The 24,503-nt window shown below is 37.7% G+C and overlaps 1 protein-coding gene across 1 annotated transcript in view; it reads left to right on the forward strand.

Moving 5' to 3' along the window:
- ROBO1 (roundabout guidance receptor 1) overlaps positions 1-24,503 on the forward strand; it is a 1,016,983-nt gene that overhangs the window by 888,385 nt on the left and 104,095 nt on the right. Inside the window, exons 6-8 of the mRNA XM_081137820.1 lie at positions 20,446-20,566; positions 20,912-21,050; positions 23,032-23,159. Of these exons, the coding sequence (XP_080993946.1) occupies positions 20,446-20,566; positions 20,912-21,050; positions 23,032-23,159 (388 nt within the window). The remainder of the gene's footprint in view (positions 1-20,445; positions 20,567-20,911; positions 21,051-23,031; positions 23,160-24,503) is intronic.

Below are 24,503 nucleotides of genomic sequence, written 5' to 3' on the forward strand. Positions count from 1 at the left end.
TTTAAAATTACAATTTTTATTTAGATCGTAATTGTTTTTGTTTTATTTTCTTCCTTTAGGCAAAACTGAAATTAAGTAATCAAAACAGAAACTTAAAACAGAAACAGAATGACCAATGTTATTTCCTTCCCCCCCCCCCCAATTGAAAATAAATTCTTAAGAGATGTTGGCTATTAGATATTTTATGTGAGCTTTGTTTTCACATGATTGTTTTCATTTCTGTTGTTCACATACTTTGCCAAATGTGTTGAGTACAGACGAAACAGGAGATTAAAGTCCATAATATCCTTATGAAAGGCAACTGAAGATTGCACGGTTATTGCTACAGTTCTGGTTATAGGAATTTCTAGAGTTCTTTAATGTGGTGACTTTCTTTGTTGAAAATTTAAAGTACGTCTCTCCCAGCTGTGAGAACAAAGACACGCCCTACAGAAAAGGGGAAATATGTAATTGAATTGTAGCTGCACCTGTATTTTTTGATGTTAAGTCATTTCTTTTTTATATTGACCTGGATTCTGAGCCAAATTTTAGATCTATGATGATTGTAAACCAGGGATATATAAATAGCATTTTCTTATTTTTCTACCTGGAGAAGAATCTCTTAGAACTCTGTTGGCATGTATTTCTGAGAATAATTTGAAGGAGGCCTTAGATGATGTTTGTCTTTTTTCTAAACATAAGTATTTATATTTAGAGTGAGAAATAGAAGTAGTTTGTTTAACTGGCAGGCTGGATTAAATAGATTTACTTCAGATGTCAGAGACTTAGTCATATCCATTATTATCAATAAATGGAAATTTCTCATAGAGATGAACCAGAGGACCAAAGACTTCTTTTCGTCATAGAACAACATTTAGATATACCTTATAAAAAGTGATGTACTGTTTTCATTTTGGAACTATTGTACCAACTTTCAAGATTATCTTGTAAGGTTGTCAAACTGAGACTGTGAAGAGTGAGAAGAAAAGTAATACCAAATATTGAAAAAAAATGTTCATGTTACAAAAACCCAAAAACCTAACGTTGCCCTTGAATTAAAGAGAAAGGTAAATACAGTTGAAAGTAGACATCACAAATACTTTTCTAGACTGTAAAAGGTCTTAATTATGTAAAAGATGAAAAATTACAGGATTATGTTGAATAAAAGCCGACAAGTAGACTCAAAAAGGCCCAAGAAAAATTTAGTATGGTTTTTGGAAAGAGAGAAACATCAATGCAAAAGAGAAATGTTGATCGGCTGCCTCCTGCACACCCCCTACTGGGGATGGAGCCTGCAACCCAGGCATGTGCCCTGACGGGGAATCGAGCCAGCAACCTCTCTGTGCATGGATCACACCCAACCAACTGAGTCACACTGGCCAGGGTGACATTCATCTTTTCATGTTTGAAATTCTTAGCTTTCAAGCTAAGATTTAGAGGTTAATAATACATGCTTTTCCCATCCTCTACGTGTGTGGCTTTGTGACATAAAGGATTTTGAATGACTTGTGCTATTCCTTGAGATAAGCTGTGCCTTGAATTTTTTATTGGTTTTCCTGCCTGTCCTCAATGGAGCATGCTACAAATATTCTCTCTGTCTTATAGATTTTGTTTTTGGCTTGCTTAATTGAAAAGAATAACTTGGATAATGGGGAAATACTTTTATTATAAGTTATTTATTTCCCTCAAAACCATAGTCCAAACAGAAATCATGTCATTGTCGATGTCACCTACTTACCACATAACTGTGTTAAGACTTAATTTATTCTTCTTTGAAAAATAAGGAAAAAACTTACAGTATTAACATGCTTTCACATAACGAAAAAGCTTATTTAGTAGCCTCTTCTTTAGGTTTTTACTTACATGGGAGGTCCAACCATCCTTGTTTGCTGGGAACTGTCGGGTTTTAGCACTGAAAACCCTTAGTCCTGGGAAAAAACCTTGATTCTGGGAAAACTGGGACAGTTGGTCACTCTAAGCCTGGATGGCTTGAAGGAATTGATTTATATGTGAATGAGAAATCACATTCATACAAGGTAAGTAAAAAGTAGTTGAAGTAAATAGAAGAGTGTAAAGAATACAATTTCTGTCATAAGCAAGTTAAAGATTAGAAAAGTATTACTGAAGTTAGGAGAAAAAATTCAGTTATACAAAAAATAATAATTTAACACTTCCCAGTCTCAGGCTAAAGAGGCACAATTGTTAAAATGCAACATGTCATCAGTTCTTTTTCCAGTACTTTTCTGTTTCCTGCGTGTCTTTATAGGTATCTTTGCTTTCCTTTGTTGGTGTGATATTTTGGTAAATAGCGGCTGATTCACATCCCGTCCAGATCCCCAGTGTCCTCTGGATCCTTTGCAGATTTGGCATCGAGCCCTCTCCTTGCCAATTGCTGCCTTTCCCCGGATTCCCACGTGGCTCCTCCTTTCGCCATCTGCTCCTCCCTCCCTTGGAGCTGTGCTTCCCTCTGGTCCTCCACTTTCTTCCATTGTTCACTGTCTGTGCTTCCTTTCCCTCTCTCCTCCCCTAGAGGAAATCAGCATACTCAGTGTAGCTGACATCATAGAGCCCCTTTTCCCTGGGAAGTTAAATTTGTGTTCCTGCAAGTTAAATACGTATGTAGTTCTGTTGTGTGAAGGTCAAAGGAAGCCCGTGTAGTGAACCAGAATTTTTTTTCTGTCCATTTTACATGAAGAGTTACACTATATGTTTTATCTTTTTAAAGAAATAAATATGTCAGCCATGATTTAAATTTAAGTTAAATCAATATAAATCTATTATATGAATCATAGGACTGAAGAATTGAGTTAAAAAGTAAATTTATGGCCTATCCTCCTTTATTTTCAAATTTGAATACAGTGGGTTAATAGAATAAAATATAATCTTAGGCATTATAGCACCACATTATAACTTCAGGTTTAAATACTTATTAAACACATGATCTTATTGACATTTTGATCTCTATAAATTCCATTACTTCCATTTGTGAAGGAATTGTCTGATAATATCTATATTGGTTCATGGTTTCATTGTGGGAATCCAGTGAAAAATATATGTTAACTGTCATTGTAAATGGAGACACACTCTATATTCATGGGTGTTCTGGTTATTATTGTTGTTTGTATACCTGTCTGAACTCTGGATATGTTTAGTCATCAAAACCTTAATGGAAAAGAAAAATCAGAAACTGCTTGTGTCATAACAATTTCACTTTTCCAAATAAACAAGAAGACCATATAAATGTGTATGAAAAGAGATCCAGCATTTATGTATCTTATAAAGCTCTATCTATAGCTGATAAACAACTGTGAGAAAATTTCCACATTTTCAGAATTGCCATGAGTATTTAGTGTTGGTGAATATGATGAGTGAATCAAGTATTTAGATTAATACTAATATTAAGAAGCTAATTTGAGTCCTATGTACACCTTTACTGTGAAATGCAATAGTCAACTGGAATTCTACGAGAGAATGAAGCCCCAGTGCCCTAAGGCAGCCACTGTGTGTAGTAAATGGACTTTTCTAGTAATGTGCAGTTCTTATCGTCATGGAGAAATGCTGTGATTCGGATGAGGTATGTTGGTTGAGAAAGGTTGGTTCATCTTCCTAAGAAAACATCCTGAAACTTTCCAAAAACTTGTAATTCTATTTAAATAGTTACACATACACTCATCACGTTTGGACACTGAAACTAGAAAAGAGAAATCCAAACATTTCAGGCTTCCTTATGAAATCCAAATACTCTTTTGAAAGGATTGCAATAAACTTAAAGCATTCTCCATTCTAGCACAGACATTAGTATAGGTGACAATATTATAAACATAACTCCAGTGAGTATTTGGGTGTTTCTCTAGCTTTCCATTATTTGAGTTACATGTGCATTTAAAAACTTGGATGCCAAGAGTTTGAATTACCAAATTATTAAAGTCTTTGCATATGCTGTTCCCTCTGCGTGGAATGTTCTGAGCCCTCTACCCCCTTTATTTGACACTTATTTTTCAGGTTCCGACTTCAAGGCAACTTCTTCAGAGGAGCCTCCTGCAAAGCCCCACTGTGCACACCCACACTAGATTCATCTTCCTGTTATTTGTGCCTTTGCCTTTCACTACATATTTTTCTTTTTATCTGTGGCAGCTCATTATTTATATATCACACATCTTCAATACATAAGACCCATAAAGGCCAACTGTTGTCCCTGTGTCTGTCTTATAGTAAGAGTTCAATACATGTTTCTTTAAACAATGTTAAATGCATGAAATATAAATCAGAATAATGTCTTCTGACATACCCAGTACTGTAAAGTTGCTGCTCTGAGCATACATGACATTATTTTCATATACACTTACATATTCATTTTCTCGCTCACCTATAAAATTGAAAGGTAGTATCATCCACATCATTTTCCCCCCTAAAGCATGGTTTTTCATTGGCTTAACAATAACAGAAGGAAGCTATAGCATACAGGTTAATTATATGAGTAAATATATTCCTGTATGTGTGACTTACAGGTACGGGCTCTTAGAGAATAAGCTGACTTGAGAGAGGGTGAATACACAAGCCTCTTCATTTTTAAGAAGAAAAGGAAAGTCAGGAGAGTTCATTTGCCCTGAGTGACTTAATGGATCTGTGCTATGAGTCAGGAGTAAGACCAGACCTCTCAACACCGTTCTTCTTCTGTTCTAATTCTTCCCATGACAAACTGGAACTGGTCAACCCTTCTAATACAACACTTAGATTTGATTAAGATATATCTTAGCAAAAAAATCCACAGGTAAAGTGTTTTACTGGTTTCAATTCATACAATTTTGCGTTGTATCCTAAATTCAATAATTCTTATCGTGGTACTAGTGTAAAAAGTAGTAGTTTCAATCTGTAGGGTTTAACAGCTTCACCTGTTTATGTATCCCTTGGGTACAAACATGACCTTCTGTCAGTTTGATTAATAACTGTGCATAATTTTGTTTTATCAAGTTTGTTTTAAAGAGCATATCTAAGTCAATCTCAAGTAATTGTCTATCTTAGGTTGCCTCAGAATTTCATTCAAAAATAAAAAGTTACAGCAATTTAAGTAGTAAGTTAAACTTAACTTATGGTCATCTGGAGAAAGTCTCTTATGTCTGAAACTCCATTGAGAAACTACACTAACAACTAGACCTTGGTCAAGTCCTTTAATTTTTGAAAATATCAAGATAATAATCTTTCCTGACTGTTTATGAGGATTATTATGAGAATCAAACCAGAGCAGTGAGAGTATTTGAAGGCTATCAATGACGGCCTCATTGTAAGGTGTTATTTTAAGGATTCCTATCTTGATTTCTAGTTAATGTTTATTCTACACTGATAGTAATAATTTGGAGAAGTGAGAGACCAGAGATTTGTAACTTCAGAATTAAAGAGACCCTTTTGAATTAGATATATTATGGACAGGACAGACAAACAAAAAACAAAAACCCAGAAAAACCAACACTGATAAAACTGTGATACATCTTGTTTTGATCAATTTTTAAGTGTACATCAGATATATGAGTCTCCTTCTGTGTGATATATGCCTTTATGGGGCTTTATAATTTATAGTCTGCATGGCCATTTTTGCCTGGATTCCTTTATACACCTAGTTGCAATTCCTAGTAAAGTCCTTATAACTCCATGTACACTGACTCAGGCACTGCAGAGAGGGTGCAAGAATGTTTGGATACAGAAATGAAGTAGTAGAGGCTAAATATTTTCTAGTTCAACAAATGACCTTTGGTGACTTCAGGAAACAATACACTAACAATTTTTCAAGTTTCCTCTAAGGAGTGTAAAAAACTTCAATATGCGTAGAAGTCCTAACATATGTGAAAAATCAAAATAATCTTGAACAGTTTTGGTATTGTACAGTGTTGATGTTTTATTCTGTTTCGTGTTACCTGTAGATTGTCCGTAGTCTTAAAGCTCTTGGGTTGATTCTGGTCTTCTGATTTTTAGTTTACCAAATAGATTTTCCCTAAAACAGTTTTGAATATTTTCCTCCAAATCTAGTTCCACCCAGATGTCCATTTCAGCCAAAGCAGCATTACATTACCTAGGGGAATGCCTCGCAGGTCTGCCTAAACGGCCTTCCATGTGGAGTTCTGCCCTCTCCTGAGGTTCCCTGGGCCTCACCTGATGGGATATATACTACTTTTTAGCATCCGTGACCCTTCAGTCAGAGTAGATCTTCAAGAAAGTTGAAAGTGTCTCAGAAATTTGAGTAATCAACCAAAAAAAGTAGCACTTCATAATTCAAAGTAATTATCAAATGCAGTATACTAACCAGAAGCATTATAACTAAAAAATGGACACATGTGATCAGATGACAAGCCTGTCATAGGAATTTCAGATCAGCTTCATATTCTAACATAGAAAGCACACTTACAAATAATTGTCTTGACCTTCGTTTTTTCCTTATAATGTGTGTTCGTTAAGCAGCTGTGTTTCTTCACTTTACAACTTGATTGATTTGTTTAGGCCATTAAATTTCTCCAAAATAGCCAAGGACTCATGGAATGGAATTTTACTACTGTCTTGGAACACTGCCTTTAATTATAGGCTAAAGTAACTTGCCAAATTGAAGGTACAATCTTTTGTGATTTCAAGGATGGTATTCTAACTAGTTTAGTGTATTTTCAGTGTTCAATTAATTACAGATGAAATGTTTCTTTAAGATATAGTTTTAAAATTTATCTTAAAATATTGCATATAAATCTTACCTGTAATTTGGAAAACATATGAGAAAATTATATCAAAATATTCTTTGGTAAACTTAGTTTTTAAAAAGTTTACTTTCTAATTGCTTATAATTTTTGTGTTTGCTCCTGGATGGCCCAGATATTTTTTTTTATGTTTACCAGAGACAGAATAAATTGTAATCTCAAAAAAAAAAAAAAAAAAAGTAGATTCAAACAAGGCATCCTTTCCTTAAAACATGGCCCAAAATATAGAAATAAAAGAAATGATTTTTCTTCTTCAAATTTTAAATTATTTTAAATCTGAGCACGTGAAAGGGGGTTGGGATTTTCATTTCATTATGTAATTGGGTAATTTTGACTTTATCTATCTTCATCTTGTCCATATTGTCACTGTATTTAGATGCTCTGGAGGAATAATCCCAAACCTTATGCTGAGGATGATGTCTTGTCTAATCTAATGCCGAGCCTGCACTTTTGTTAAAGGCTGGCTGCTTTAAAAGTACTAATTGGTAGTATTGGTAACATCTGACCATTTCAATTTTTATCTTTTTAAACCCAAAGAATGTGATAATATGATCAGTCATACACTTGTAAAATAATCTACTGTGCATTAGCAAAATTACTAACAGATGGCACCGGGTTTCTCTCCTTCACTCTCACAAGTCTAGGTGAGCACAGGGCTTCAAAGGCTTATGTTAAGAAACGGGCTTATGCTAAGTCGCCTTCGACAGCATCTCTTGCACGGAAAATTTTAAGGGCACTTGAACTTAATTTGTATAACACTGGTTGAAAATAATGGAAATTTGTCTCCTTGAGTGGGTAAAGTGTAATTTACCGAGGAATCCATTATTTCTTATTTCTCTGCCTTTTGACACTCATGGTGTCACTCATCTCTTACCAAGACGTGTCACGTCACCAGAGTGCCCTGTGCGTCATGATCGTGAAAGATCATGTCAGATCTCCCCATCTTCATTAGGGAAGCTTATAAATATTCTGCTTAAATTTTAAACATGCCATGATAGTAAATGATAAATGTTTATATGGGAAGAGTCATTCCTCTTTATAGGAACCAGTGTAAGAATTTACCCAACTACATTCCTCCTAAAAATAGCACATGCACATGTAAAGTATAAACATGCACCCCCACCCTCTACCCCCCACCCCCAATGGATAGGCTAATGGCAATTAGGTCGAGTGTCCAGATCAGTCAGGCTTAGATGCCTGTGATGGAAGGAGGGCCATCAGTCTACCCCAGGGAGGTCCCCCAACAGCACCTGCTTCTTCCCCAAGCCTTGGGCCTCCGCTCAAGAGCTATACATTCGCAAGACATTGCTAGTTTGTAGTCGGTGGAGTGGGAAGCAAACTAAATGTGAGCTCTTGTTTTCTGTCCAAAAGAAAGTGCTCTATAGAAGCCTTACTTTGGATCTGTATAGAAGGAGCTCCAGTCCATTTACTAAATGATCTGGTGCAAGTTCTGATGTTCTCTGAGCCTTAGCTTTCCCATCCCCAACAGGAAACTCTACCTCTCCCGTGGGACTGATAAAAATGAAAGACGACACGTGTAGCCATGTCATGTGTACAGCACATGTTGATGCATTAATTACAGCAAGAATACACTGCAGTGCGCTTAAATGTTAGTACGTTTATGAAATTTACCACAGATTTACTGACATATTTTTGTTTGTGGAGAAAGTTATCGAAGTCATTTTATACTTAGGACATAGTTTTTTTCATGTTTTTGCAATTTTTATGTCTTTTAAAAATTCCAATGAAAACATCAAAGAATTGAAATTTGTTCATTAATTTGGTATGAAGTTTTCAGAATTTGAATTTGTCTTCTACAAGGAAATATAAAATAGTATACTTTTAACGAATTGTAAAATATCAAGCCTTTTTCCGAAGAGATAATGACTGAAATCAAAGAGTCCAATATACTGCACCCAATTTCTCATATCTTAAAAAATCTGATAGCGTGCTTTCTACGCAAGTGTGCTAGATATTAGATATGACAAGCTCCTTGCCATATAGAATTTATATTCTATGCAGGAGAAAGACAAGTACATAGATCAAGTTTTCTTTTTTTAAATTGACTATCTTGCTCCTTAATTTTCCACTGGCTGACATCACTTTGCCAGAACCTTTCCCATCACTTAATGCTGGAATATCCTAATTAGGTGTGTACAGAAGCAAGCTAGAATTCATGAAATTCTGAATTTTAACCCAAAGCTTAAACAATATAACTCATAGACTTAGGGTTAGAGGAATTCAAAACACTGAAATCCTTCACACCATTAATACTTTTTGCTCTGCGTTTTCTGTTCAGTACGTTCCGTGTTGGCCTGGGTGCTGAACCATCTATGACTGAGAAAGATTGTCTCAAACAAATATATTTCATGGGTAACTATAGATACAAGACAGCAGGATGCTTTTTTTTTTTTTTTTTTTAACTCTCACCCAAGGACGTGCTGAAAGAGAGAGAAAGAGATGGGTTGCCTTCCAGACCCTCCTCAACTGGCATCGGACCCGCAGCCCAGATGTGCGCCCCCTGACTGGAAATCAAGCCCACAACCTTTCGGTGCATGGGACCATGCTCAACCCACTGGGCCACTCCAGCAGGGCTGCATTTATTTTAATTTGTTGTTAGCTCATGAGTTATTTCTCAGGAAATAGTGAAAAGTGCACGTGGATAATTCTGAAGCTTAATGTAACCCCAAAAAAGAGTTTGTTTAAACTCTAGCTCAAACTTTTCTTCCCAAGATTTTATTCTCTGTCTCATGTGTAAATAACCTTACTTGCTTTCTCTTAGGGAGTACGTAGATATATTTGTTTTAACTTGTGAAGTGATGGGGAGAGGGATGTTATTATCTCTGTCTTATGAAATGAAGCACACATTTGCCAGATAACTGAGCTAGGCTCTGGCATATTCTTACAATCAATAAAAGCCAGTGAGCAACTGGCCTTATGGATATTGTCTCTGTGACCCTGGTCTGATGAGCCTTGACTCTGATTAATCAATTAAGCTTGTCACTTACAAGTTTCTTCTTGCTCTCCTTCCATTCTTTGGGATTTAAAGACCAAAGATTGAGAATGACTGTTTACTCCAGTTTGTAGCTACCCTTACTTGTATAGAATCGTAATAAATGGTATTAAATGCTTTTATTGATTTTTTTTATTTTTGAAAATTACAAATGTTTCCATAAAGTGATTAACCTTTCCTAATTTCCTTATTTGATTTCCATAAATTCACTCCGAACCCAAGAATCCCTTGCATACTCAACCTTGATTTGACTTTGTCTCTCTCTTGGTTATATGTCTTCTTCAGAATATATAAGTGAATTTAAATTTCAAGAGTAACAAATTATACAGTGTCTGGAAAAGGTATTATCCTAGCAAGGCACTTGGTGAGAGAAATTCTCACACTGGACCAAAATTGTAGAGAAGACCTGAACATAAAAATCCATGGAGAGAAAAGGGGATTTACTGTTTGAAAAGTATTTTCAGCTGGTCTGCTTGTAACTCGAAAGAGCCAAGTGTTTGGAAATGAGCTTTTCGCCCCTCAAATACTATGAGCATTTATCATCTTTATTTCTTGAGTAGAGTCATAATTCCTCCCTGGATTTTTATTTCAGGCCGTCCTAACAGTGACTGTATGTAAATTCAGAATTATAGCCAGATGGTCAGATGAGGTGATAAAAAGCAAACCTAGTTTTGTAGGAAATGAAAATTGCCCATAAGACTTTGTTTTTACCTTTAAAACAGCAGGACATTGTTTCACGAGACCTGTGAAGGAACTTATACATTAACTTTAATAGCCGTGAGCTAAATTAATTTTTCATATGCATGCAGAGTGCTACCATGTCACACCCAGAATTTTCACCTCGATAAAAACCAATGAACTCTCTTAACTTTGAGGAGCTAGATAGCAAAGGCTGTTTTTGTTCCAGAACTACGCTTTATGTCGCCTCCTTTTTAGAGGATTCGCTTTTGGGTTCTGATCTTAATGACTTGGGAACCAGACCCCGGGGGGATCAGCAGAAAGCCTCCACTGTTTCGTGTGCTCTCCTCCCCACTTTACCAGCACTCAGTCTGCTCCTGGATTGGGATACGATAAAGCTGATTGCTTTAGGCTGCGTCGTTCTGGCTGGCTCCGCAAAATGGGTGTCCAGGAGAAAAATGCCAAATCCATGTCTTCATGTGGACACTGAGCCCCACTTAAACAAGCAGAACAGGCGCGTTTGAAGGAAACCGAGTTTCTTCTTTCTTTCATTCCTTGTTAAAATCAGGATTCATGAAGTGGTCCTCTGGTGATATAAACTAGATAGACGGAAAGGTGGTAATTTATAGCTTCACGGAGAAAATCATCCTCTCCCTTTAACTTCACTAAGTCTCTCTGCAGGGTGGCTGCCACTTACCTGCAATTAGCGACACAGCTCTTCCCAGGGCAGCCTATAATCAAATTATCCTAGGTGTGCTCCTGCAGCAGCAAACAGCCAACGACCAATTTATAAGTCACTGTAAGGAAGAAGTGAGGACTTCAGGAGGAGAAATGAAATCACAGAGAGACACGGCTGCCATAGGCCTGGGCAGCAATTCTCCCAGGCGTGTGTTCTCAGCTGGCAGCTCCCCAAGCAGCGCAGAGAGCCATGGGTTCCCACTGGGATAATTGCTATTTCTGCATGAGTATCTTGTTGCTTTTCTCTGATGATCAAGTGTGTTTAAACTCCTGCCTGAAATCATGTTGGTTTTTAAATGGTACTGTAAAGTGTACCAGCAAACAGCTGACACTGGATCATGTTCTCTTGTACGCATGGAGCCCAAGCAGATACGGGTCGCCGATGGAGAGATCCTGATTGCCCATTTCCCCTCAGTCCCATCCTAAGAGGACAGTTGAAAGACCTATTACAAGTGAAGGCTGTCTTGTAATGCCGTGTGTGTTTTTTAATGTCACCAAAAAAAGTGTAGAATGGTCATTTGATTGCTTTCAGTTTGTTATTTTTGTATTTTCTTTACAATGAATATGTACTTACCCCCAAAATCCTTTTATGACATAAGATTTTGTTGTTGCAAATCCCAAGAACATTATTTACACTTTAAGGAGGCTCTAAAGGAGGAGATGAGCTTTGATATGGAGGGACTTAACATCTGGTGAAAACCCTTCACAATTTGAACTCTGACTGAATCCATTTTTGTGTGTGTGTGTGTGATCTATAGTAAAAAAATGTAAATATGAGTAGGCAATCTGTTTTTCTTAGTTTAGCCCTTCTTTGGGGTACAGCTGCTCAGTTTTTCCCCAGTGGCCCCCTCCACCCTGCTCCCATCCCCTCCCCTCCCCAGGCCTTCACAGCAGTATTGTCTGTCCACAGGTTATGCATATATACATATAAGTTCTTTGGTTCATCACTTCCTGCCCTCCCCTTCCCTTTTGATAATGAAGATTTATCAAAAATTTAAATTTTTGTCTGATTACCAATTACATTAAAATTTAGGTTCCAAAGAGTGAAACAACAAAATTATTAACGTGTACATTCAGAAATATAAAGTACCTCCTGATATTAAATCATAATTAGTAAAAACGCAAAATTATTTAATGCTAGACATGGCTTCTCTGTTAAGTGTTCGTATTGAATTACTTACCTGGAGGTGTGAGCAAGAAGTATTGCCTGATAAGAGACACTGTAATTTCTCTGATATTGTGTAAGATTTGAATTAAATGAATTATGTTTTACTTGGTTATATATATTTTTTAATTGCTGTGGGAAGTGTATTTTATTCAATTCTTCATCTACCATTTATATAATGTAATTACACTACCCCCAGTGGTTTTGCTCAATTTAGAATGCAGTAAAGCCTGGCTGTTTTAAAAGGTACTATAATGTATGTTAGAAGGTAAGCTTTAATCTGAATTGTTTACATTGAAGGCTGATACCACTCTTGAAGCCAGGTTGCAGAGGAATGGGTATTATCCCACTTTCTTTCTCACTCTGTTTCCTGCTCAAATAATTATCTTTTTTTTGTTTTTGTTGTTGTTGTTGTTGAATTCATGCTAAATTTTAAAGGGGAAAAAAAAGGCTGTTATTGTGATTCTTCTTTCCATGTCTCTGTTGAAAGGAGTCCTTAGGGACCGTCCAAAACTGTCCTGCAGTTCATCTCAACAAGGAGAATGTCTGGGGGCTGTGCCTGGCCATCTGGGTACCTGCATCTCATTGTCATCAAGGAGTCTTCTATCCATGAAAAGCACTTCTCCTGTATTTACAGCAGCTCGATAGCTGTTCTGTGGGTCAAAGAGCCAGGCAGAATTGACAGCAACACTATGAAGAGATATCCTGGCCAAAGAGTTAGTAGTGAATTGTTTAAAGATGATACCCTAGGCTGTAATTCAAAGCCCCTCATCTCGTTTACTTGGCAAAATACTATGACACAGTAGTAAAGAATCAAGTTTTTCAGAAAAAATAATTTCTAAACCCTGGTCCTCTAGAAATGTTACTCATCATGTTAACCTTGTTTGTCAAACAGGGTTTATCAGACAGGGCTGTTGTAAATGAATATTTCTGAGCCTTTAATCTTTTAGAAAATCTAAAAATTAAGCTCTGCACAGTATCTCACTGGTATGATGACACCTACGTGTCATATAAATAGATATAATTTTAACATATCTCTCCTTTAGCATTCTAAATCAGTATTCTTTTAATGCATCGTTCTCACGTATTTTAAAAATAGTATTTCTAGTAAGGAACACAGATTTTGAATGCAAAAATCTATTAAAGGAACTGAGATAAATTATATGACAGTTTGGTGGCTGGCAATTTGAAATCATCTTTGAAGCCCTTAATATAATTAGTGGTTTCGTTTTTGGTCTGCTGAATTCAAGTCACATTAGGTTAATGTAATTAAAAGCAGAAAAGATTTTGTGTAGCCAAACTAGTTAATTAGCCCCAGCGGTTTAGTCTGTTAACCTGGAGGTGTATGGATAACATTGTGGGGGTGATGCCTGAAAAAAAAATTCCTGTGTAACAGATACTGCAAATCATCTGACTTGCTTTAGGGTAGAAATGAAGACATACCAAGGAGTTCATCCGAAGTTCATCTTTATTTCTGATTTTCAGCACTGATTGCAGAGTAAGCTGTATGCTCCGTAGAAGACCCAGACAAAAAGCTCACCTGATGTGCTGTTGGAAGGAAGGCATGCTTGTTTGGGTGCAAAGAAAAGGAAGTTTTGCTTCTTGCATTCTGAAAATAAGAATCCTGATCGCAGTTTGTTTGCGCTTGCCAGAAATAGAAAATGGGCCTCTTCCCTTTTGGTTGCAAAGCTACATCTTATACCTGATTTTTCTATATTATCTCTTTCCTCAGTAAACAATTCAGTGAAGGAGATGCAAGATCTGGAGAGGGATTTCCAAGGCTTCAGAAAAGCCTTTAAGTATGAGAGAATGAGAGCGGGCTTTATCCCTAAGGAAAATAATCGTAAGTTCTCAAAGGGAACATGCTAGCGTGTAAGAAACCTATTTATTTATCAAGTACCTGGGGCATTCCCTACCTTAATGTCTCAAAACACTTTTATTTTTATTTTTTTAAAATCTCTGGCCGTTCTGAAGGAAAATAGAAAGTGTAAAGATACTTGAAACTTTAACATTTTCGCCCAGCTTTCCCTCCTTCCTCCCGCTTGCCTCCTGCCCAGAAGGAGACCAGGAACCCTTCCTGTTGTTTTCATCCAGTATGTAGATGGCGAGGCCCCCCTTCCAGGGCGTCTAGAGCGTATGGAAATGCGGGCCCCTAATGCGGTGACCGCTGCGGGCCGGGAAGGTGCGCGGTGATCAGAAAGCAGGGCCCTGCTTGGGATTCCTGCCGGAGGCCCGGTGCCAGCACATTGTCTGCGAGCTTAGCAAATGCCGCTTCCCCACTACCGGGATTACGTTAATTGAAGCAGTGTGGCCGCCGCGCTGTTTAACACTGTGTCTGTTCATTACACAAACTCCTTTTTGATAGGTTTACAATTGGGCTGTCAGATCCAGCTGCAGGAAGAGACCTGCCAAGAAATATTTCTTAGCTTGTTTTAAATAGCGCTGTTTTCACATTTATAGGGTTTTGTATGTGTTAGGCATAGTTTTCTATGCGGAGAGAGGAAACATCGAATTTTGCTTTACATAGGGCCACTAAGGTTTAGAATGTATGAAGTCACCCTTTACAATCAATATTTTTATAGGACTCGCCATAAAGTGTGATTGTTAGTAGTAGATGCTTCTTGGAAGCGGGTCCGTTATGTTTGATCGGGGTTATAGTTCTGTGTTTTTCTGTTCTTCTGTTTATTGAAAAGATAAGCCGCCGTGTCGTCCACATTTGTGACCATGGACATAGAGTCATGGCTTTGGGTTAGCTTTGTTTCACTTCAGTCACTGGCATAAAGCCAAAGCAATTTGAATTTATAGAAATTGAAAACTATTATTTTCATTCATTATTTTTTTATTTCTCTCTTTGCCATATATATCTATATTATCTATATATATCTCCATCGTTTTTGTTCATTTCTGTCTCTATCATCTCTGAGATATAAATTTTTCCCAGGTTTGCTGACACTGTTTAGTCTTCCACTTAAGTTGTAACATCTACTTTGGGATCCTAAACCATCATTGCCAGTAAGTAGAGAGTGACAAGTAGTATTTTATAATGAAAGTGTCTTTTTGATGGGGTGGAAGTTGCTTGCAGTCATTACACCAATCTGGGCAGTTTAGGCAATGAGTTCCCAAGTCAACATCTATTTTACTCCCTAATTTTAACCCTTCCTCCCTTTTGTCATTTGAACCCAGCATTTATCTTGAGACCAGAACCAGGTCTTTAGAACAAATTTTCTCATGCTCAGATCTATTGACATTTTGGGTGTGATAATTCTTCATGGCAGTGGACTCCTGTGCAATGTAGACTATTTAGCAGCTTCCCTGGCCCATACCAACTGTGTCAGGACTCACCCCCTCCCAGGAGTGACAACCAAAATTATCAATTCCAAATATCTTCTGGAAGAGGGAGGGTTATTGCCCCTATAGAGAATCAATGTTTTGGAGGAAATAAGAAAAATATATAGTTAGCCTCAGAATTACTTGTTTCTAAGGCTTTGCTATATTGATTTAAATACACATTTTTCTGACAAAACCTACGGAAGATGTATTAGTAATAATTTTAATGAAAAGCTTCCGGATGTAGCCTAACAAAAAAGGATTATTTTTTATTAGACAAATATCTTAAATTATTAAATTCATAATTATAATACTAATGTACAGGCATTTTTCTAAGTGCTTTATGTGATTAATCTCATGTAATCCTCATAACATCCTTGGAGTTGTGTATTAATAGTATCCTCATTTTAAAGATGGAAAACGCAGGCACAGAGGAGTTGGTACCCTGCCTAAATTAATACATACACAGTATGAGGCGTTTGAGTGCAGGGCCCACGCTTACTTTGCTTTCCTAAGTGGATGTATCTGCTTTCGATGGATTTGAAAGATTATTTGGGATTTAAAAATCTTCAAAATCATTGTTGGTATATATTTTGATTTTGAATTTGCTTTCAACCTAGATAATGTTGGTAAAGAATAGCTTGAGTAGAAAAACAAAGGTGCAATTTAGTTGACTTCATTTAGCCATGATAATTAATATCTATACTATTGTTACAAGAAAAAAAAAGCATTTTTCTTATTAAAAATGTTTTCTAAGTTTAATATTTTTTGACTTTGTTATTTTTTTCCTGTTCATATAAAAATTATATGTAAATGAATGCAGTGTGACAAATGTATGCTTTTAGTTATATTATGATACTAATGAAAAAAGCTTCTCAGGATACCCTGATTCATTTTAAAAAACTTATTTTAGAAAAAATCAATTGCCTTGGTGGTCCATACTATTATAGTTTATTTACTTACAAAGAACAGAGAAAATATTTTGTACAATGCCTGGTGAGTTACTTTTCATTTGAACAGTAGATGTGATTTAGCAAAGAAGCCTGTGAACTTTTATGAGACAGTAACAATTTATTTATATTTAAAACAGAAACATAGCTATGTGCTTGCAAAGCATAAGTCTCCTGATAGATTGAGTTAGAAAATGTTTCGTAATAGGGTGTGTACAACACAGTCTGTAGGACTTTATAGGCTTCTCTGAGTTTTCAGTTCACCTCAGTTATTGTTTCCTCCCATTCATCTCAGCTCTGAAATTGTTCCATGACTGAGAATCTCCTGACTGTCTCCTCATAACTCTTGTTAACTAAATCCCCTTTCTTCTCCATTTATACAGATTCTTTCAAAATATAATAGCATCGGGCTGCAATATATAATGTTAATTGGTGTCCCACGTGTGCTTAAGCAAGTTGATTTAAAACTCTACAATCCCAAGTATTTAAGATTTGTAAAATAAATTAATACTGTTATACTGAAGCGATAAAGTAAATCTGTATTGTTGAAAATTATTTATATTTGATCATTCTGTGACTCACTCTCCGTACTTAAATATCTTTTAAAATTATTCTTAAAACCTTACATTTTATTGTAGATAGAACTCATTGAATTAACTTTTAGAAAAGAATAAAGCATTTATTTTTTTCTTACTTTGCTATAGCTGTTATTTATTAATATGCAATCCCTTCAGAAATAAACTGCCCACCCAAATAGGCAGGGGCATTTAAGGTTAGATTCTGAAGTAGAGAAAGAGGCTCAGTATTTTGCCCAAAGTTAGAGAATCAGTAAGGGAATGTGTAGAGCAACATCTCAGATCACTTAAATTCCAGATCAGTATGGGAATCCGTCACCTTCCTTTTTTTCTGGAATGATTTGTTCTCCAAGATTTGGGGAATGTTTATGTGAGTTTTTTAAACTATGTACATGATGAAAGGTTACAGTGAAGCTTCTTAGAAGGATCTTAATATTATGGTTCTCAAGTTTTCTGCACCTCAAGAACTCAGGTTTATTAAACTCAAGTTGAGAGCTCTGGGCTGTGCATTTCTTCTCATTTCTTGTGCATCTCATATCAAAATCATATTCCTTGACTAAAATCTTAGCCTTGTTCTAACTTTCTGTGTGACACTGAGCAAGTCACTTTCACAAAAATTTGACTATTTACCAGGCATTGTGACAGGTCCCGGGGCTATAAAGAGGAATCAGATATGCTTCTCTCCTCAGATTCACAGTCAGGGAGGAAATCTGACAGTTAAAAGCATAATTAAAGCACATTGTGTTGATGGGCATCGGGGAGGCCTGTGGGAGGAGAAGTTGTGCTCGTCTAAGCTGCTGATCCCTTAAGTGGTAAATGAAATTATAATACTTTCTCCTCACAGTCTCATAGCAGGTTTATACTGAAGACCAAAATTGAAATGATATATTTACACAAAAGCAACCTTTATAAAAACATAAAATAGTTAGCACTATGACCCAATACCCTTAAAGATGGACATACATTTGATTTAAGAATCTCACTTTGCCCGGCCAAGCGTGGCTCAGCGGTTGAGCGTCGACCTAGGATCCAGGCGATCAGGGTTCGATTCCCGGTCAGGGCACATGCCCGGGTTGCGGGCTTGATCAATGACTCTGTCATCATTGATGTTTCTGTCTCTCTCTCCCTCTGCTTTCCTCTCTCTGAAATCAATAAAGATATATTAAAAAAAAAAAAATCTCACTTTGAGGCCTTCTAAGGAGATAATGCCCATGTGAGAAAAGATAAATGCAAAAGGATGCTGATTTCAGTGCTGTTTATAAAAGGGGAGAAGTGAAATGCTTTAATCATACACAATAAGGAAATAGTTTGGTAAAATATGGTAAGTCCATATTTTATGATGGAATCCTACGTAGCCTGAAATTAATTCTGAGGACCTGTATGCAATATTGTCGACATTTAAAATGTAAAAATATCCTCAACATACTACTGAATTGAAAATGCAGCTGCCAAAAGAGCATATATCACATGTCTCTATTTTATATCTATCTATATTTTTTTAAGTGGTAGGGTTTGAGTCTTTTTGAAAAATATGTTTTTATTGATTTCAGAGAGAGGAAGGTAGAGGGAAAGAGTGATAGAAGCATCAATGATGAGAGAGTCATTGATCGGCTGCCTCCTGCACGCCCCCGACTGGGGATCGAGCCTGCCACCCGGGCATGTGCCCTGACCGGGAATCAAACCATCACCTCTTGGTTCTTGGGTTGATGCTCAACCGCTGAGCAGCCCCAGCCGGGCTGTGTGTCTATATTGAGAGAGGAGAATGCTCTTAAAGTATTGACAATAAACATAAAGAAGATTTTTTTTTCACATAAAATTAATTTTTTTCTTTATTTTGTTTGAAAATTTAAGTTAGCATATATATATAAAATAAAATTATTATTAACATACCTTGTAACTGCTACAGACCTTTACAGAAATGCTTTATTGGATAACCGATTAGATTTTATCTATAAAAGCAGGTGGCATTCAACAGAAATACTTTGAGTGGCTACTATATGCAGGCATTACTCTCGTATGCAGGACAGAGTCGTGAAATGTGGAGAAAAGTCCTTGGATTGTTTGTATAATGGTATTTAGAGAATGGTGATCATTTCCGAGTGACATGACTGAAAACAATGTCAAGCTCTAAAGCCACAGAAGTTTAAAATTACTCTGTTACTATTTGGTTTTTCTGATACATAATTGCTACTTTGGGTTGAAATAAGGCAATTTAGTCATTCCAAAACAGTATGGCCCACCTTTATGAGATAGTTGTTTCAATAAATTCCTAGTGAATGATAAATAATTCTGTTTGAATGTTTCCTTATTCCCCCAACTCCCTCCTTCCTCCCTCCTTTCATCCCCCCCCCCTTTCTTTCCTTCTTTGTTTAATTGATGCACAGCACAGAATAACTCTGAGGTCAAAACCTCCATGAATAAACATTTGGAAGTTATCCCTGGCAAACCTTTCTAAGGTTCAGAGCACTATGGATATGCATGGGTAATTGAACTCAGCTCCCCACCAAGAGGATATTAAATTAAGTAAAGATAGTTCAGTTTCCGCATCCCAGTCTTAATTCATGGTCAGCTTCAGCCTACTTATTGTACTGGAAATCTGCTTACATTTGTAATGAATTCTCCTTCAAATAATTAAATGTTCAAGAGTGTACCAGAATGACTTTCCAGATGATTTATTGGTATCTCTTTAGTCTCCACCTCCTGAGTCCCCAAGAAACTGCTGGGCAGCAGCAATTCCTTTGTTTTTTCGGATGTCAGGTTGTGCAATGTTTTGGCAATTAAGAAGCAGTCCTTCAAAGCCACTCTGGCAAATTAAGTAATTAGAGATATTTTTATTTCCATGTCTTATAGTACTAGAATATGCTTTCTTAAAATCACTTACAGCTCATATGTATTTCCATGTTAATTATAGTCATAAGGTATTAAGAATTTCCTTTTTTGTTTTTCCACTTGCTAACCAAATCATTCATGCAATATTTTGGTTTTCATTGAACTACATAATACGATAGAACTTGCCGGTTGAGAAATACAAATTTCTGCTTCTGCAGGCTAATAACTTTACAAGAAATGTAGGCAAGTAGAAGTGTTTTGCCTCGTTTATAATGTGCCTCTGGAATGAATTCTGTTTCAAGTTACTACCTGTAGCTGTAACAAATGCTGCGTACCGGCTTTTTGATATAATTAAGCTTTGCGTGCTTAGGAAGTCGGCCTCGCTTGCTAAGACCTCTGTCACGTAAACGTAGCTGAAGCGATTTTAATGGTGTGCATGTGACGCTCTCTTTTCAAGATTCGAGGAGGAAAGCTCATGATCACTTACACCCGCAAGAGCGACGCCGGCAAGTACGTGTGCGTGGGCACCAACATGGTTGGGGAGCGCGAGAGCGAGGTGGCCGAGCTGACCGTGCTGGGTGAGTGCCACCGTCCCGTTGGCGCGCCCTGGAGCTCATCGCTGAGCATTACTTAGTATCTTTTATACAAGGGAGAAAGAAATGAGCTTTCTTAAGAAGGTTAAGCAACACTTGGGGGGTGTGCAGAGGAGAGGACTCTTGAAGCAGCCTGAGACGTAGCAGCCAAGGCGTGGGGGCAAAGCTGGGAGGAAACACGCAACCCGCAGAGGAGCGTTCCACAAACTGTGCGGAGTGATGTTCTAAATAAAACTGCAGATTATAAGTCTGTTCTGACGGCACATGTAAAGTAGCTTTTCGTTTGTTTACCTTATTCCCTCTTTTTGAGAAGACTTTTTCTAATTTTAGAGAGACCGTCGTTTGTGAAGAGGCCCAGTAACTTGGCTGTCACTGTGGACGACAGCGCGGAATTTAAATGCGAGGCCCGAGGGGACCCTGTGCCCACTGTGCGGTGGAGGAAAGATGATGGAGAGCTGCCCAAGTCCAGGTAGAGATCGGAACTGAGGGATGCGACCAACCCGCTTGGACCTGCTCCGGTTCTCAGCAGGGACACGGGTCACGTGCCTGTCATTGGAACAGCCCACGCCAGGCTTCAGGATCGGGGGCAGACACAGCGCCAGAGAGCATCAGAATCAGGAGGTTGCCTGAGGATTTCAGACGGGAACTGTACATTCACGACCCTGGCGGCCCGGCACGTTCCTTACACGGGTTCCTCTCCTGTTCAGCCAGACCACCGTTAATACCAGTTTCTTGCCTGGGAGTTGGTGGGGCGTGGATAGTACAGCTAGGAGCCCATTAAAAAGCGGCTTCCCCTTCCTTAGCTACGGCATCGCCAGGGAGCAGGGAAGAGGCCAGGGTTTCTTGGTATCTGTCATGTCCTTAAATTGGCTGGGAGCAGAGGTAGGCTCAGAGCCCGAGGGAATGAGGCAGGGAAATGACGCTTTCACGCACGGTCTTTAGGCTTTCGTTGCCGGAGTGTCTTTTCCTTCAGTAAGCATGTGTTGAGCCCCTGCTAGGTTTTGGGGTTCCATTCATGGCTCAGACATGCTTTCTGCTCTCAAGATCTCACAGAAGGGGACACGTGTGGATAGATACAGAAGAACGCAGCAAACCCCCATGGTCACATAAAGGTAGACATTTGGGAGCAATAAATTAGGAGAGAGTTCTCAAAGGGAACGGACTTGTAAGCAAAGCCTTGGAGAAAACAAATCGATCTGATAAGCAAGAAAGAGGAGAAGAGTATTCCAGAACAGGAGACATCACAATGTACATGCGAAGCTGAGAAGGAACATCACATGTTCTGAACGGTGGAAAGTTGAGCATGGCCGGTACATAGGGCGTGTGGCAAGAAGTTAAGGGTCATCAGGGTAGAAACACTGGGGCCAGGTGATCAGAGGCTTGTACTAACAGACTAAAGAATTTCCAGTCCTATTACACGCGCAGTGATGAGCCAAAAGAGAATACTGTGAACAAGGTAATGTTTTAGAGAAATAACTTTTTTAGTACTATGGATATTACGTTCCTGTGGGGAGAGGCCAGTGTCAGGATCACCACTGCTCTTGTCCATACAAGTGATGTGATTGCCTGAACCGGGGGTGAGAGGGAGATAGGGGCCCATAGCGGCAAGTTATTTCTGAAGCTCAGTTGTTGAATTGGATGATTTGTTAGGTACAGGGAGCTGGTGAAGGAAGATTGGAAGATCGTGTTAGGAGAAGGAGTTTGATTATGGGATAGGCTAAGAAAATATTAGATGCCTGTGGGATATGATGTCTCGTTATTAATCAGTTGGGATTGTGAATTTGGAGCGTAGATGAAATAAGCATTGGAAACACTTGAGTGGCCAATAAATATATAAACTATGGTAGGTAGTAGAACTCAGGGATATTATGTAGAGTGAAAGAGGGTTAAAGTGAAACTCCAAGGGAAACCCAATATTTAAGGGAGGGAACATGAGGAAAGGCAAGTGAACTCCAGAACGAGACTGAGTTCAGATATCAACTCTGCCACTAAACGAGCTGAGGCCAAAGCCACCCAGGCAGACTTTCCCTCCTCTGCCTTGCTCTTCTCATCTGCACAGTGGAGATGAGCGTAATTCTTCATACAATGGTTGTAAGAATTTTTAAAAATCTATAGAACACTTTATATCTGACATATAAAAATCAAGTGGTCACCATCTTTTAATTTGAGTATGAGTATAGTAGTTTGAGGGAACAAAGAAATAAGTTCCAACTTTTCCCCCCAAATATTTTTTTCTTAGAAAGTAGTTCAGCATTTTAGCCCATATAAATTTAAAAACAAGCTCTTATCGATCTTCATGCTGACTTAGAGGAATGCCACATATTACTTGTTTTAAATTTTCTGAAGCAAATGTTGGGTGTGATTTTATGCGTAGACGTGTCTTATTTGTCATGATGAGATCTTTCAAACAGAAAGTCACTTAACTGTGCTTTCTTTTGTTCTGTCACTAGATATGAAATCAGAGATGATCATACCTTGAAGATACGGAAGGTGATGGCTGGTGACATGGGGTCCTATACTTGTGTTGCAGAAAATATGGTTGGAAAAGCTGAGGCATCAGCTACTTTGACTGTCCAAGGTAAGATCTGGGGAACGGTGTGTTGTGATTGTTTTATTATGTGAAATATAATGATGACATTTGAAGAAAATACCTTTTATTAAAGTAGTGTATATTAAATATAGGCTTTAAATCATGCTAGAAATATTTTATTTCAGACACATTTTAAGGAAATCATTGTTTTGCCTGTGGGAAGCCTATATGCATTTGTTACAAGAAATTGCATTACATTTTCAACATTGTGGAGAGTTCTGTCTTGGTCAAGTAAAGCAAATGAATGTGCTGTAACTTCTGAGTCTTCAAACCTAGAGCCCTTCTAATCTCTTAATTAAATGACAGCTATTGCCAAAACCTTTTTTTCTGAATGCAAACAAATCGGCTGTTCCTTCAGGTCATGCATTTTCAAGGATCTGCACAATGAGAAGATTCTGTTCCCCTCTAGAGTGTAAGGTCATCCCCGTGTAGGGACTTTTGCAGTCTTCTTCTCTGCACACAGTGCCTGTGACGTACCAGCACTCAATAAATATTTGTTGAATGAATTGCATTTGCATTCTGCTAATTTTGATAGAGATTTATTATTTGGTGTAATATGAGCCAGAAATCAATGCCATATCCTATGGCTACAAGGTTAGGAATGTCAGGGTCCTGTCTTAAACTGATGCACAGGAATGGGCCTGTCACCTTCTTTGTATCCATAATCCAGATGTTTTTCATTCTTATAATCCCTTTTTTCCCTTCTCCATGATATCATACTGATTATTTCTTACTACGTCTCATCTGAGAATTTTCTCTCATTTTTTCCCCCCCTTTTAGAAAGGACAAATAGTTGATTGTTGCATTTGAGAAACAATGACCTTTAAAAAACATTTTGTTGCTGGAGAAAATTCCCTATTTTGATAAGTATGTAGAGTAATCAGGGATCTTGGCCATAAACCACTTAGCTTGTTTCTCGTCCTGACATCAGCTGCAGTTGGTGCTGTCATCTTTTCTGAGCACCGTCTCCTCTAAGGCTATTACGAAGAAAAAGATGGCTTTTGAGGGCGTGCTTCCACTGTGGCTTCCTACAAAAGAGCCTTGTGGGCTTTTTACAGTAGAAAAAAAAAAAAAAGACTAAAGAATATTTCCTTCCTGTCTTTAAAGCCATTATGTCCCACTTTGGGGATTTTAGCTGAACCTCATAAAAACAAAAGAAAAAAAGGAACCGATCAAGAACAAACATTGAGTTTCTAAGACCTAGACTACTTCTCTTTAATCTAAGTTAGACTTGAACTCCACGTAAGGCTAAAACTGTAAGAAAAGAAAACCCCTTTACATGTAGAGAAAGCATAAATTTAAGAGATGTCAAATCCGAGTTCAAAAGCCCCC

Source organism: Miniopterus schreibersii (assembly GCF_964146895.1).
Source record: "Miniopterus schreibersii genome assembly, chromosome: 5".
Lineage (NCBI taxonomy): Eukaryota > Metazoa > Chordata > Mammalia > Chiroptera > Miniopteridae > Miniopterus > Miniopterus schreibersii.